Source organism: Petromyzon marinus, chromosome 75 (genome assembly GCF_048934315.1).
Source record: "Petromyzon marinus isolate PM22_M1 ecotype Great Lakes invasive population chromosome 75, UKy_Petmar_22M1.pri1.0, whole genome shotgun sequence".
In the NCBI taxonomy this organism is placed as follows: domain Eukaryota; kingdom Metazoa; phylum Chordata; class Hyperoartia; order Petromyzontiformes; family Petromyzontidae; genus Petromyzon; species Petromyzon marinus.
Window position 1 is genome coordinate 4,327,742 of NC_133741.1, and position 15,644 is coordinate 4,343,385.

The 15,644-nt window shown below is 55.9% G+C and overlaps 1 protein-coding gene across 1 annotated transcript in view; it reads right to left on the minus strand.

The window, feature by feature from the left end:
• Nucleotides 1–15,644, minus strand: part of LOC116958283 (uncharacterized) — a gene marked incomplete at its 3' end in the record, with an annotated part of 35,393 nt that overhangs the window by 2,929 nt on the left and 16,820 nt on the right. The window contains exons 2-5 of the mRNA XM_076056451.1: nt 5,985–6,016; nt 3,981–4,079; nt 2,987–3,526; nt 2,708–2,821 (exon numbers count right to left, since the gene is read on the minus strand). Coding sequence (XP_075912566.1) covers nt 2,708–2,821; nt 2,987–3,526; nt 3,981–4,079; nt 5,985–6,016 — 785 coding nt within the window. The remainder of the gene's footprint in view (nt 1–2,707; nt 2,822–2,986; nt 3,527–3,980; nt 4,080–5,984; nt 6,017–15,644) is intronic.

A 15,644-nucleotide genomic window follows, 5' to 3' on the forward strand; every position in this document is an offset into this window, starting at 1 on the left:
CAATAGGGAGCCATCCCTTGACGGCACCCGGGCATCGATCAGCCTCCCATTATATCTGTACCATGTGGAGATTCCCCCGGTACAGCTATTGAAGGCTTCACTAACTACGTGGCCGAAATAGATGTTAAATAATGTGGGAGCCAGAGGACATCCCTGTCGCACCCCAAGGTGTACGGGGAATGGCTCCGACTCCCGGCCACGTAGTTTTACCCGGGCCCGCTCACCATCATGAAGGTCCTTAATGATCGTGAGCAGAGGGTCGGGGACTCCAAAAGCACGAAGAACAACCCAGAGCCCAGGCCTACTGATGGTATCATAGGCCTTGACCAGATCAATAAAGCAGAGATGTAGGTCTTGTTGGAATCCCCTCCACCTCTGCTGTACCAGACGGACAAAAAATATGGCATCTGTGCAGGACCGCCCTTTCCTGAAACCGTATTGGGGCTCCGCAAGCCTCTCCTCAGCGTGCCTAACAAGGCGATGTTGAATAATCCTTGTCATGACCTTTCCCGGTACACTGAGGAGTGACATGCCCCTGTAGTTGTTACAGTCTGTGCGGTCCCCCTTCTTAAAGAGGGGGACCACCAGGGCATCCTTCCAATCCTGCGGAACCCGTCCAGTGGTCCAGACTGTTGTTATGATGTCATATAGGGCAGTCTGTGCACAAACGCCACCCTCCCTCGGCATTTCGCTTGGGAGATCATCTCTGCCCGCTGCCTTTCCTGGTCTCAGACTCCGGATCACCTTCAGTACTACCTCAACAGATGGCACCTCAGCCAGCCACTCACAGGGGGTGACTTCCTCCTCCAATATTTGAGGCACCGCAGCCTCAGCAGGGTCATCCCAACTTTGTGCCACGATGTTTTCCTGGCTGAGGGATTTCCCCTCCCCCAGGACCTCACAGAAATGCTCAGCAAATCTGCAAACCTGTTCCTGGGGGTCCGAGATTGGATCACCGTTCTTTCCCCTAATGATGGTAATAGGTGTGGTGCTGCAGGTTACTTTTTTGATGGAATTAAAGAGCGATTTGGGATCGCGGGCAACTGAGGCAGACTCCATCTCCTCAGCAACACGCGACTACCGCCCATCCTTGCAGCGTCTCACGGCCGAGCGAAGGCTGTGGTAAGCCTCCTCATTCTCCGACGTGGGATGCTGTAGACGATGAGAGTGGGCCTTTTGCTTTTTTATCAGCCAGCTTATACACTTCCTCTGTCAGCCAGGGTCTCTGGGGAGGTCTGGACCGTGTACCCAAAGCAGCCATTTCAGCTGCATGAGTGACAGTACTAAACCTCGCCCATTTCCCCTCGACATCAGGAGGAGTCGGGGACGATGCCAACCCCAGCTGCAAGTGATGATGAAATTCTCGCTTGCAACTTTCATCAGCTAGCTGAGACCATGCCACTAAGGGTTTGAATGGGGTCCTGGAGTGGAAGAACGGCAGGTGCATCTTACAGATGACAAGTCGATGGTCAGAGGGCAGATCAGCTCCATGGTAGGTCCTGGTGTCAAGGACATGGGCCCACATCCGCTGGTCCATCACTACGTAGTCCAGCAGATGATCTTGCTTGGACCCGGCATGCATCCATGATGTGGTGTGGATGCGCCGATGCCGGAACAGCGTGTTGGTAATTACAAGCCCATGGGCTGCACAAAAGTCTAGCAGCCTACCGTTGTTATTGAGCTGATCTGGTCCATGCCCTCCAATCACTCCAGACCAGGTGCCAGTATCATGACCAACTCGGGCATTGAAGTCACCCAACAAGATGACTCTATCCTGAGGGGCCACTTTAGCCAGCACCTGTGACAGGAGGTCATAGAAGGCATCTGTCTCATCGGCTTTGCCTGCATCCCTCCACGGATGTTCGTCTTCGGTGGGGGCATAAGTAACCACGACCACCACTCCTCACCTCCGGTTGATGGGAAGGCGAGCCCAAAGTAGCCTGGGACTTACAGCTTCCCACACCTCACCGCCAAGCTCCCACGCCCCCTTCATTCTTTTGTTCAAAAGAAGACCCACACCCTGTTGTTTGGCAGTCTGCTGCCCCGAGTAGAGGACTGTCCACCCCTCATGGTGGCAGGAGCCAGAGCCGGTCCACCGGACCTCCTGAATGCCACATAGATCCAGGCGGTACCGGTCCAGCTCCCGACAGAGGAGTGGCAGCCTCTCCTCCGCAGTGAGCGTTCGAACATTCCACGTGGCCACCCGTAATGGTTTTTCGTTGTTTCTGGAGGAGCCCCGAGGGTTGAGATTCAATCTCCTGGCTCCGCCAATTGGGGTTTGGCCAGGAGACGTCATAGACGCCTGTCCCCCCGGGGCCTCCGGCACAAGCTTATTAGTTACATATTTCAGCTTAACTCGTGGTTTAGTGGTAATTAATTGAAGGTGGAGGGGTTACCAGCCCCTCGCACCCGTCCTGAGCCCCCGTTTAGCCCCTGTGGTGGACACAGACGCCATGAGGGGAGGAGCCAATCGGAATTGTCCCTCCCCCCACAGCATTGTCCACGACAGAGTTGCCCGTCCGGCACCGCGAGGAGGTAGGGGGTTGTTTTGGCCACTACACACACAGACACACACACACTCACACACTCACCCACACACTCACACACTCACCCACACACTCACCCACACACCCACACACCCACCCACACACTCACCCACACACTCACCCACACACTCACCCACACACTCACACACCCACACACTCACCTGTGCCTCTCCACCGCCTCTTCCCCAGTGATCGCCGCCACCACCACCACCACCTCCACCACCAACTCCACCACCAACTCCACCACCACCACCTCCACCACCACCACCACCACCAACTCCACCGCGTGCCCCACGGCCTCTCCTCACCCGGGACCCTCCCAGCCGCCCCGCGGCCCCCACCCCTTCACCACCACCACCACCACCACCACCGCCACCACCGCCACCACCGCCACCACCGCCACCACCACCACCGCCACCACCACCACCACCTCCACCACCGCCACCACCGCCACCGCCCACCACCACCGGCCCCATCCTCTTTCCCTGCCGTCTCCAGGGCAGCCTCGTCGCCACGGCAACGCGCCCCGCCCCGCCCTGCCTGGGGGGGCAGGGGACCGCGGTTGCCGTGGGCGACGACGCCGCCGCCGCCGGCGTCGCCGTCGGCGACGGCGAGGAGGAGGGGGCGGCGACAACGGACGGCGGGGGGGGCGGCACCGGCTGCGGTGCATTGTGGGAGGACGGCAGCGGCGGGGACGCCGGCGCTGGTGGTGGCGGCTGTTGTTGTGGCTGTTGTTGTTGTGGCTGTTGTTGTTGTTGTTGTGGCTGTTGTTGTTGTGGCTGTTGTTGTGGTTGTTGTTGTGGCTGTTTTCTCGGCGGATGATGCTGCTGCTGCTGCTGCTGCGTGGCCGCCCTGTGCAGCAGTGCATTGTGGGGCGAGGCGGAGTCACATGACCAGCTGTCGCTGTCGGCCGTGCTGCCCGTGCTGTTGGGGGGGCTGCGGCCGGCGTGGGCGGGGGGGCCGGGCAAACCCCGGGCCTCCTGGGACACACGGGGGGGGTGGTGGTGGTGAGTGTGGTGGTGGTGGTGGTGGTGAGTGTGGTGGTGGTGAGTGTGGTGGTGGTGAGTATGGTGGTGGTGGTGGTGGTGAGTGTGGTGGTGGTGGTGAGTGTGGTGGTGGTGAGTGTGGTGGTGGTGAGTGTGGTGGTGGTGGTGTTGGTGAGCGTGGTGGTGAGTGTGGTGGTGGTGCTGGTGGTGAGCGTGTTGGTGAGCGTGTTGGTGAGTGTGGTGGTGAGCGTGTTGGTGGTGGTGGTGTTGGTGAGCGTGTTGGTGAGCGTGTTGGTGAGCGTGGTGGTGAGCGTGTTGGTGATGTTGGTGAGCGTGGTGGTGAGCGTGTTGGTGGTGGTGAGTGTACGTGTTGGTGAGTGTGGTGAGTGTACGTGGTGGTGGTGAGCGTGGTGTTGGTGAGCGTGGTGGTGAGCGGGGTGTTGCTCACCTTCGAGTGAGGGATGTAGCCAGCGTAGGCCAGCACGAAGTTACAGAATTGGTTGAAATCTTCCACGGTGCGACGTTGACGCTTGCGGGCCAGGGGACACTGCAACAGCAACAACAACAACAACACAACAACTATTACAACTATAACAACAACTATAACAACAACTATCACTATAACAACAGCAACAACAACAACAACCACAAATATAACAACAACCACAACTATAACAACAACACAACAACTATCACTATAACAACAACAACTATAACAACAACAACTATAGCAACAACAACAACAACACAACTATAACTATAACAACAACAATAACCACAACTATAACAACTATCACAACAACTATAACAACAAAAACTATAACAACAACAACTATCACTATAACAACAACAATAACAACAACACAACTATAACTACTATAACAACCACAAATATAACAACTATAACAACAACACAACAACTATAACTACTATAACAACCACAAATATAACTATAGCAACAACAACAACCACACAACAACTATAACAACAACAACCACAAATATAACAACTATAGCAACAACAACAACAACTATAACAACAACTATAACAACTATAACAACAACCACAACAACTATAACAACAACAACACAACAACTATAACTACAACTACAACAACAACACAACAACTATAACAACTACTACAACAACAACAACAACTATAACAACAACAACCACAACTATAACAACAACAACTATAACAACAACTATAACAACAACAACAACCACAAGAACAACTATAACAACTATAACAACAACCACAACAACCACAACTATAACAACCACCACCACCACTACAACAACCACAACAACAACCACCACAACTATAACAACCACCACAACAACAACCACCACAACTATAACAACCACCACAACTATAACAACCACCACCACAACAACAACAACCACAACAACAACCACCACAACCATAACAACCACCACCACCACTACAACCACTACAACCACCACTACAACCACCACTACAACCACCACCACCATCACAACGACCACCACCACCACTACAACTACCACCACCACTACAACCACCACCACTACAACCACCACCACTACAACCACCACCACCACCACCAAGGTGAAGTTTAATGGTCAAGGTCCATCCACTGCTGGACGAGTTCCATGTCGAACGGAGCGCTCCGATTGGCCGAGCGCCTCGCGAGCGCGGCCTTCCGATTGGCCCCGAGAGAGGTGGTTCTCGAACTGAGCGCGCATTGCGATTGGTCCTCACAAAGCGGCTATCTGATTGGACGGGAGGGCCGCGTGGCGCCCCGCAATTCTCGCTTCCCATTGGTCGACGGCCGGCCCCGCGTCCCCTCCCCCTCACCTAACGAACGCGGCGCTCCGATTGGACGAGAGGACACGCGGCGCCCGCCCCCACCGCTCGCTCCCCATTGGCCGCAAGGCGGCCCTTCCCTCCCCCCCTCACCTAACGAACGCGGAGCTCCGATTGGACGAGAGGACACGCGGCGCCCGCCCCCACCGCTCGCTCCCCATTGGTCAACAGCCAGTCCCTGCCCCCCCCCCCCACAACTCCGTCTCACCTAACGAACGCGGCGCCCCCACCGCTCGCTCCCCATTGGTCGATGGCCGGCCCCGCCCCCCCCTGCTAACCAACGCGGCCGTTCGATTGGACGAGAGGACACGCGGCGCCCGCCCCCCCACCGCTCGCTCCCCATTGGTCGACGGCCGGCCCCGCCCCCCCCCTGCTAACCAACGCGGCCGATCGATTGGACGAGAGGGCTGCCCCACCGCGTCGGTGGCGAGAGAACAAAAACCGCGGTGATGCCATCGCCATCGCCGCCGTCGCCATAGCGATGCCATCGCTATGGCGACGGCGGCGATGGCGATGGCACCTGGAGTCAAACTCCTCCCCGACGCCGAGGGGTCGACGCTCCGCCTCTAAACGGAGCGTCAAACAGACGGGGAGCCGCCTCACCTCGCCTTCCACGGACGCGTACACAGCCGCCTCTGTGATGGGCGACAGGAAAGAGCGTGAATTAGTCATCATCGTCATCATCGTCATCATCGTCATCATCACCGGCGTCATCATCATCATCATCGTCATCATCATCGTCATCATCATCATCATCATCGGCGTCACCGGCGGTGGAGCAAGATGTTTTTTAGCGAGACCGCGACGTCGGGGAGGCCACGGACGACATGACACAGGCACGGGGAACAACGTAGCCAGAGGCAGGTGATGATGAGGCACGTGATGATGAGGCACAGGATGCTGAGGCACGTGATGCTGAGGCAGGTGATGCTGAGGCAGGTGATGAGGAGGCAGGTGATGATGAGGCAGGTGATGCAGTGGCAGGTGATGATGAGGCAGGTGATGATGAGGCAGGTGATGATGAGGCAGGTGATGCTGAGGCAGGTGATGCTGAGGCAGGTGATGCTGAGGCAGGTGATGAGGAGGCAGGTGATGATGAGGCACGTGATGAGGAGGCACAGGATGCTGAGGCAGGTGATGATGAGGCAGGTGATGATGAGGCAGGTGATGCTGAGGCAGGTGATGATGAGGCAGGTGATGATGAGGCACAGGATGCTGAGGCAGGTGATGATGAGGCAGGTGATGCTGAGGCAGGTGATGATGAGGCAGGTGATGATGAGGCAGGTGATGATGAGGCAGGTGATGATGAGGCAGGTGATGCTGAGGCAGGTGATGATGAGGCAGGTGATGATGAGGCAGGTGATGCAGTGGCAGGTGATGATGAGGCAGGTGATGATGAGGCAGGTGATGATGAGGCAGGTGATGATGAGGCAGGTGATGCTGAGGCAGGTGATGATGAGGCAGGTGATGATGAGGCAGGTGGAGGCAGGTGATGATGAGGCAGGTGATGCTGAGGAGGCAGGTGATGATGAGGCAGGTGATGATGAGGCAGGTGATGATGAGGCAGGTGATGATGAGGCAGGTGATGATGAGGCAGGTGATGATGAGGCAGGTGATGCAGTGGCAGGTGATGATGAGGCAGGTGATGATGAGGCATGTGATGATGAGGCAGGTGATGAGGAGGCAGGTGATGATGAGGCAGGTGATGATGAGGCAGGTGATGCTGAGGCAGGTGATGATGAGGCAGGTGATGATGAGGCAGGTGATGATGAGGCAGGTGATGATGAGGCAGGTGATGCTGAGGCAGGTGATGATGAGGCAGGTGATGCTGAGGCAGGTGATGATGAGGCAGGTGATGATGAGGCACAGGATGCTGAGGCAGGTGATGATGAGGCAGGTGATGATGTGGCAGGTGATGATGAGGCAGGTGATGATGAGGCAGGTGATGATGAGGCACGTGATGATGAGGCACGTGATGATGAGGCAGGTGATGCAGTGGCAGGTGATGATGAGGCAGGTGATGATGAGGCAGGTGATGATGAGGCAGGTGATGATGAGGCAGGTGATGATGAGGCAGGTGATGCTGAGGCAGGTGATGATGAGGCAGGTGATGATGAGGCAGGTGATGATGAGGCAGGTGATGATGAGGCAGGTGATGATGAGGCACGTGATGATGAGGCAGGTGATGATGAGGCAGGTGATGATGAGGCAGGTGATGATGAGGCAGGTGATGCTGAGGCAGGTGATGATGAGGCAGGTGATGATGAGGCACAGGATGCTGAGGCAGGTGCATGCACACCGAGGGAGTCACGCATGTGCTCCGCGTGTCCGCGTCTCGTCGCTCGTCACTCACGCGAGGTTGGAACGACATCACCACGTTAGGTACAACGGTGGACCCACAACCACGCTTGGTTTGTGACGGAACATCGGGCTAATTCCGCGTGCGGTGAGTCTGTGGGTGTCTGTGTTGTGGTGAGTCTGTGGGTGTCTGTGTTGTGGTGAGTCTGTGGGTGTCTGTGTTGTGGTGAGTCTGTGGGTGTCTGTGTTGTGGTGAGTCTGTGGGTGTCTGTGTTGTGGTGAGTCTGTGGGTGTCTGTGTTGTGGTGAGTCTGTGGGTGTCTGTGTTGTGGTGGTGAGTCTGTGGGTGTCTGTGTTGTGGTGAGTCTGTGGGTGTCTGTGTTGTGGTGAGTCTGTGGGTGTCTGTGTTGTGGTGGTGAGTCTGTGGGTGTCTGTGTTGTGGTGGTGAGTCTATGGGTGTCTGTGTTGTGGTGGTGAGTCTGTGGGTGTCTGTGTTGTGGTGGTGAGTCTGTGGGTGTCTGTGTTGTGGTGAGTCTGTGGGTGTCTGTGTTGTGGTGGTGAGTCTGTGGGTGTCTGTGTTGTGGTGAGTCTGTGGGTGTCTGTGTTGTGGTGGTGAGTCTGTGGGTGTCTGTGTTGTGGTGAGTCTGTGGGTGTCTGTGTTGTGGTGAGTCTGTGGGTGTCTGTGTTGTAGTGAGTCTGTGGGTGTCTGTGTTGTGGTGAGTCTGTGGGTGTCTGTGTTGTGGTGGGGAGTCTGTGGGTGTCTGTGTTGTGGTGAGTCTGTGGGTGTCTGTGTTGTGGTGAGTCTGTAGGTGTCTGTGTTGTGGTGGTGAGTCTGTGGGTGTCTGTGTTGTAGTGAGTCTGTGGGTGTCTGTGTTGTGGTGAGTCTGTGGGTGTCTGTGTTGTGGTGAGTCTGTGGGTGTCTGTGTTGTGGTGAGTCTGTAGGTGTCTGTGTTGTGGTGGTGAGTCTGTGGGTGTCTGTGTTGTAGTGAGTCTGTGGGTGTCTGTGTTGTGGTGAGTCTGTGGGTGTCTGTGTTGTGGTGGTGAGTCTGTGGGTGTCTGTGTTGTGGTGAGTCTGTGGGTGTCTGTGTTGTGGTGAGTCTGTGGGTGTCTGTGTTGTGGTGGTGAGTCTGTGGGTGTCTGTGTTGTGGTGGTGAGTCTGTGGGTGTCTGTGTTGTGGTGGTGAGTCTGTGGGTGTCTGTGTTGTGGTGAGTCTGTGGGTGTCTGTGTTGTGGTGAGTCTGTGGGTGTCTGTGTTGTGGTGAGTCTGTGGGTGTCTGTGTTGTGGTGGTGAGTCTGTGGGTGTCTGTGTTGTGGTGAGTCTGTGGGTGTCTGTGTTGTGGTGGTGAGTCTGTGGGTGTCTGTGTTGTGGTGAGTCTGTGGGTGTCTGTGTTGTGGTGGTGAGTCTGTGGGTGTCTGTGTTGTGGTGAGTCTGTGGGTGTCTGGGTTGTGGTGAGTCTGTGGGTGTCTGTGTTGTGGTGAGTCTGTGGGTGTCTGTGTTGTGGTGAGTCTGTGGGTGTCTGTGTTGTGGTGGTGAGTCTGTGGGTCTCTGTGTTGTGGTGAGTCTGTGGGTGTCTGTGTTGTGGTGAGTCTGTGGGTGTCTGTGTTGTGGTGAGTCTGTGGGTGTCTGTGTTGTGGTGGTGAGTCTGTGGGTGTCTGTGTTGTGGTGAGTCTGTGGGTGTCTGTGTTGTGGTGAGTCTGTGGGTGTCTGTGTTGTGGTGGTGAGTCTGTGGGTGTCTGTGTTGTGGTGAGTCTGTGGGTGTCTGTGTTGTGGTGAGTCTGTGGGTGTCTGTGTTGTGGTGAGTCTGTGGGTGTCTGTGTTGTGGTGAGTCTGTGGGTGTCTGTGTTGTGGTGAGTCTGTGGGTGTCTGTGTTGTGGTGAGTCTGTGGGTGTCTGTGTTGTGGTGAGTCTGTGGGTGTCTGTGTTGTGGTGAGTCTGTGGGTGTCTGTGTTGTGGTGAGTCTGTGGGTCTCTGTGTGGTGAGTCTGTGGGTGTCTGTGTTGTGGTGAGTCTGTGGGTGTCTGTGTTGTGGTGAGTCTGTGGGTGTCTGTGTTGTGGTGAGTCTGTGGGTGTCTGTGTTGTGGTGAGTCTGTGGGTGTCTGTGTTGTGGTGGTGAGTCTGTGGGTGTCTGTGTTGTGGTGAGTCTGTGGGTGTCTGTGTTGTGGTGAGTATGTGGGTGTCTGTGTTGTGGTGAGTCTGTGGGTGTCTGTGTTGTGGGGACTCTGTGGGTGTCTGTGTTGTGGTGAGTCTGTGGGTCTCTGTGTGGTGAGTCTGTGAGTCTCTGTGTGGTGAGTCTGTGAGTCTCTGTGTGGCGAGTCTGTGGGTCTCTGTGTGGTGAGTCTGTGGGTGTCTGTGTTGTGGTGAGTCTGTGGGTCTCTGTGTTGTGGTGAGTCTGTGGGTGTCTGTGTTGTGGTGAGTCTGTGGGTGTCTGTGTTGTGGTGAGTCTGTGGGTGTCTGTGTTGTGGTGAGTCTGTGGGTGTCTGTGTTGTGGTGAGTCTGTGGGTGTCTGTGTTGTGGTGAGTCTGTGGGTGTCTGTGTTGTGGTGAGTATGTGGGTGTCTGTGTTGTGGTGAGTCTGTGGGTGTCTGTGTTGTGGTGAGTCTGTGGGTCTCTGTGTGGTGGTAAGTCTGTGGGTGTCTGTGTGGTGAGTCTGTGGGTCTCTGTGCGGTGAGTCTGTGGGTGTCTGTGTTGTGGTGAGTCTGTGGGTGTCTGTGTTGTGGGGAGTCTGTGGGTCTCTGTGTGGTGAGTCTGTGGGTGTCTGTGTAGTGAGTCTGTGGGTCTCTGTGTGGTGAGTCTGTGGGTGTTTGTGTTGTGGTGAGTCTGTGGGTGTCTGTGTTGTGGTGAGTCTGTGGGTCTCTGTGTGGCGAGTCTGTGGGTCTCTGTGTGGTGAGTCTGTGGGTCTCTGTGTGGTGAGTCTGTGGGTGTCTGTGTTGTGGTGAGTCTGTGGGTGTTTGTGTTGTGGTGAGTCTGTGGGTCTCTGTGTGGTGAGTCTGTGGGTCTGTGTGGTGAGTCTGTGGGTCTCTGTGTGGTGAGTCTGTGGGTCTCTGTGTGGTGAGTCTGTGGGTGTCTGTGGTGAGTCTCTGTGTGGTGAGTCTGTGGGTCTATTTGTGGTGAGTCTGTGGGTCTCTGTGCGGTGAGTCTGTGGGTCTCTGTGTGGTGAGTCTGTGGGTGTCTGTGTGGTGAGTCTGTAGGTGTCTGTGTGGTGAGTCTGTGGGTCTCTGTGTGGTGAGTCTGTGGGTCTCTGTGTGGTGAGTCTGTGGGTGTCTGTGTGGTGAGTCTGTGGGTCTCTGTGTGGTGAGTCTGTGGGTCTCTGTGTGGTGAGTCTGTGGGTCTCTGTGTGGTGAGTCTGTGGGTCTCTGTGTGGTGAGTCTGTGGGTCTCTGTGTGGTGAGTCTATGGGTCTCGTGTGGTGAGTCTGTGGGTCTCTGTGTGGTGAGTCTGTGGGTCTCTGTGTGGTGAGTCTGTGGGTCGCTGTGTGGTGAGTCTGTGGGTCTCTGTGTGGTGGTGAGTCAGTGTGGTGAGTCTGTGGGTGTTTGTGTTGTGGTGAGTCTGTGGGTGTCTGTGTGGTGAGTCTGTGGGTCTCTGTGTGGCGAGTGTGTGGGTCTCTGTGTAGTGAGTCTGTGGGTCTCTGTGTGGTGAGTCTGTGGGTCTCTGTGTGGTGGTGAGTCAGTGTGGTGAGTCTGTGGGTCTCTGTGTGGTGAGTCTGTGGGTCTCTGTGTGGTGAGTCTGTGGGTCTCTGTGTGGTGGTGAGTCTGTGGGTCTCTGTGTGGTGGTGAGTCTGTGGGTCTCTGTGTGGTGAGTCTGTGTGGTGAGTTTGTGGGTCTCTGTGAGGTGAGTCTGTGTGGTGAGTCTGTGGGTGACTGTGTGGTGAGTCTGTGGGTCTCTGTGTGGTGAGTCTGTGGGTCTCTGTGTGGTGAGTCTGTGGGTCTCTGTGTGGTGGTGAGTCTGTGGGTCTCTGTGTGGTGGTGAGTCTGTGGGTCTCTGTGTGGTGAGTCTGTGGGTCTCTGTGTGGTGAGTCTGTGGGTGTCTGTGTGGTGGTGAGTCTGTGTGGTGAGTCTGTGGGTCTCTGCGTGGTGAGTCTGTGGGTGTCTGTGTGGTGAGTCTGTGGGTCTCTGAGTGGTGAGTCTGTGGGTGTCTGTGTGGTGGTAAGTCTGTGGGTCTCTGTGTGGTGAGTCTGTGGGTCTGTGTGGTGAGTCTGTGGGTCTCTGTGTGGTGAGTCTGTGGGTGTCTGTGTGGTGAGTCTGTGGGTCTCTGTGTAGTCAGTCTGTGGGTCTCTGTGTGGTGAGTCTGTGGGTCTCTGTGTGGGGATTCTGTGGGTCTCTGTCTGGCGAGTCTGTGGGTCTCAGTGTGGTGAGTCTATGGGTCTCTGTGTGGTGAGTCTGTGGGTCTCTGTGTGATGAGTCTGTGGGTCTCTCTGTGGTGAGTCTGTGGGTCTCTGTGTGGTGAGTCTGTGGGTCTCCGCGTGGTGAGTCTTTGGGTCTCTGTGTGGTGAGTCTGTGGGTCTCTGTGTGATGAGTCTGTGGGTCTCTGTGAGGTGAGTCTGTGTGTCTCTGTGTGGTGAGTCTGTGGGTCTCTGTGTGGTAGAGTCTGTGGGTCTCTGTGTGGTGAGTCTATGGCTCTCTGTGTGGTGAGTCTGTGGGTCTCTGTGTGGTGAGTCTGTGGGTCTCTGTGTGGTGAGTCTGTGGGTCTCTGTGTGGTGAGTCTGTGGGTGTCTGTGTGGTGGTGAGTCTGTGTGGTGAGTCTGTGGGTCTCTGCGTGGTGAGTCTGTGGGTGTCTGTGTGGTGAGTCTGTGGGTCTCTGAGTGGTGAGTCTGTGGGTGTCTGTGTGGTGGTGAGTCTGTGTGGTGAGTCTATGGGTCTCGTGTGGTGAGTCTGTGGGTCTGTGTGGTGAGTCTGTGGGTCTCTGTGTGGTGAGTCTGTGGGTCTCTGTGTGGTGAGTCTGTGGGTCTCTGTGTGGTGAGTCTGTGGGTGTCTGTGTGGTGAGTCTGTGGGTCTCTGTGTAGTCAGTCTGTGGGTCTCTGTGTGGTGAGTCTGTGGGTCTCTGTGTGGTGATTCTGTGGGTCTCTGTCTGGCGAGTCTGTGGGTCTCAGTGTGGTGAGTCTATGGGTCTCTGTGTGGTGAGTCTGTGGGTCTCTGTGTGATGAGTCTGTGGGGCTCTCTGTGGTGAGTCTGTGGGTCTCTGTCTGGTGAGTCTGTGGGTCTCTGTGTGGTGAGTCTGTGGGTCTCCGCGTGGTGAGTCTTTGGGTCTCTGTGTGGTGAGTCTGTGGGTCTCTGTGTGATGAGTATGTGGGTCTCTGTGTGGTGAGTCTGTGTGTCTGTGTGGTGAGTCTGTGGGTCTCTGTGTGGTGAGTCTGTGGGTCTCTGTGTGGTGAGTCTATGGCTCTCTGTGTGGTGAGTCTGTGGGTCTCTGTGTGGTGGTGAGTCTGTGGGTATCTGTGTGGTGAGTGTGTGGTGAGTCTGTGGGTCTCTGTGTGGTGAGTCTGTGGGTCTCTGTGTGGTGAGTCTGTGTGGTGTGTCTGTGGGTGTCTGTGTGGTGAGTCTGTGGGTGTCTGTGTGGTGAGTCTGTGGGTCTCTGTGTGGCGAGTGTGTGGGTCTCTGTGTAGTGAGTCTGTGGGTCTCTGTGTGGTGAGTCTGTGGGTCTCTGTGTGGCGAGTGTGTGGGTCTCTGTGTAGTGAGTCTGTGGGTCTCTGTGTGGTGAGTCTGTGGGTCTCTGTGTGGTGGTGAGTCAGTGTGGTGAGTCTGTGGGTCTCTGTGTGGTGAGTCTGTGGGTCTCTGTGTGGTGAGTCTGTGGGTCTCTGTGTGGTGGTGAGTCTGTGGGTCTCTGTGTGGTGGTGAGTCTGTGGGTCTCTGTGTGGTGAGTCTGTGTGGTGAGTTTGTGGGTCTCTGTGAGGTGAGTCTGTGTGGTGAGTCTGTGGGTGACTGTGTGGTGAGTCTGTGGGTCTCTGTGTGGTGAGTCTGTGGGTCTCTGTGTGGTGAGTCTGTGGGTCTCTGTGTGGTGGTGAGTCTGTGGGTCTCTGTGTGGTGGTGAGTCTGTGGGTCTCTGTGTGGTGAGTCTGTGGGTCTCTGTGTGGTGAGTCTGTGGGTGTCTGTGTGGTGGTGAGTCTGTGTGGTGAGTCTGTGGGTCTCTGCGTGGTGAGTCTGTGGGTGTCTGTGTGGTGAGTCTGTGGGTCTCTGTGTGGTGAGTCTGTGGGTCTGTGTGGTGAGTCTGTGGGTCTCTGTGTGGTGAGTCTGTGGGTGTCTGTGTGGTGAGTCTGTGGGTCTCTGTGTGGTGAGTCTGTGGGTGTCTGTGTGGTGAGTCTGTGGGTCTCTGTGTAGTCAGTCTGTGGGTCTCTGTGTGGTGAGTCTGTGGGTCTCTGTGTGGGGATTCTGTGGGTCTCTGTCTGGCGAGTCTGTGGGTCTCAGTGTGGTGAGTCTATGGGTCTCTGTGTGGTGAGTCTGTGGGTCTCTGTGTGATGAGTCTGTGGGTCTCTCTGTGGTGAGTCTGTGGGTCTCTGTGTGGTGAGTCTGTGGGTCTCCGCGTGGTGAGTCTTTGGGTCTCTGTGTGGTGAGTCTGTGTGTCTCTGTGTGATGAGTCTGTGGGTCTCTGTGAGGTGAGTCTGTGTGTCTCTGTGTGGTGAGTCTGTGGGTCTCTGTGTGGTAGAGTCTGTGGGTCTCTGTGTGGTGAGTCTATGGCTCTCTGTGTGGTGAGTCTGTGGGTCTCTGTGTGGTGAGTCTGTGGGTCTCTGTGTGGTGAGTCTGTGGGTCTCTGTGTGGTGAGTCTGTGGGTGTCTGTGTGGTGGTGAGTCTGTGTGGTGAGTCTGTGGGTCTCTGCGTGGTGAGTCTGTGGGTGTCTGTGTGGTGAGTCTGTGGGTCTCTGAGTGGTGAGTCTGTGGGTGTCTGTGTGGTGGTGAGTCTGTGTGGTGAGTCTATGGGTCTCGTGTGGTGAGTCTGTGGGTCTGTGTGGTGAGTCTGTGGGTCTCTGTGTGGTGAGTCTGTGGGTCTCTGTGTGGTGAGTCTGTGGGTCTCTGTGTGGTGAGTCTGTGGGTGTCTGTGTGGTGAGTCTGTGGGTCTCTGTGTAGTCAGTCTGTGGGTCTCTGTGTGGTGAGTCTGTGGGTCTCTGTGTGGTGATTCTGTGGGTCTCTGTCTGGCGAGTCTGTGGGTCTCTGTGTGGTGAGTCTATGGGTCTCTGTGTGGTGAGTCTGTGGGTCTCTGTGTGATGAGTCTGTGGGGCTCTCTGTGGTGAGTCTGTGGGTCTCTGTCTGGTGAGTCTGTGGGTCTCTGTGTGGTGAGTCTGTGGGTCTCCGCGTGGTGAGTCTTTGGGTCTCTGTGTGGTGAGTCTGTGGGTCTCTGTGTGATGAGTCTGTGGGTCTCTGTGTGGTGAGTCTATGTGTCTGTGTGGTGAGTCTGTGGGTCTCTGTGTGGTGAGTCTGTGGGTCTCTGTGTGGTGAGTCTATGGCTCTCTGTGTGGTGAGTCTGTGGGTCTCTGTGTGGTGGTGAGTCTGTGGGTATCTGTGTGGTGAGTGTGTGGTGAGTCTGTGGGTCTCTGTGTGGTGAGTCTGTGGGTCTCTGTGTGGTGAGTCTGTGTGGTGTGTCTGTGGGTGTCTGTGTGGTGAGTCTGTGGGTCTCTGTGTGGTGAGTCTGTGGGTCTCTGTGTGGCGAGTGTGTGGGTCTCTGTGTAGTGAGTCTGTGGGTCTCTGTGTGGTGAGTCTGTGGGTCTCTGTGTGGTGGTGAGTCAGTGTGGTGAGTCTGTGGGTCTCTGTGTGGTGAGTCTGTGGGTCTCTGTGTGGTGAGTGTGTGTGCTGAGTCTGTGGGTGTCTGTGTGGTGAGTCTGTGGGTCTCTGTGTGGTGAGTCTGTGGGTCTCTGTGTGGTGAGTCTGTGGGTCTCTGTGTGGTGGTGAGTCTGTGGGTCTCTGTGTGGTGGTGAGTCTGTGGGTCTCTGTGTGGTGAGTCTGTGTGGTGAGTTTGTGGGTCTCTGTGAGGTGAGTCTGTGTGGTG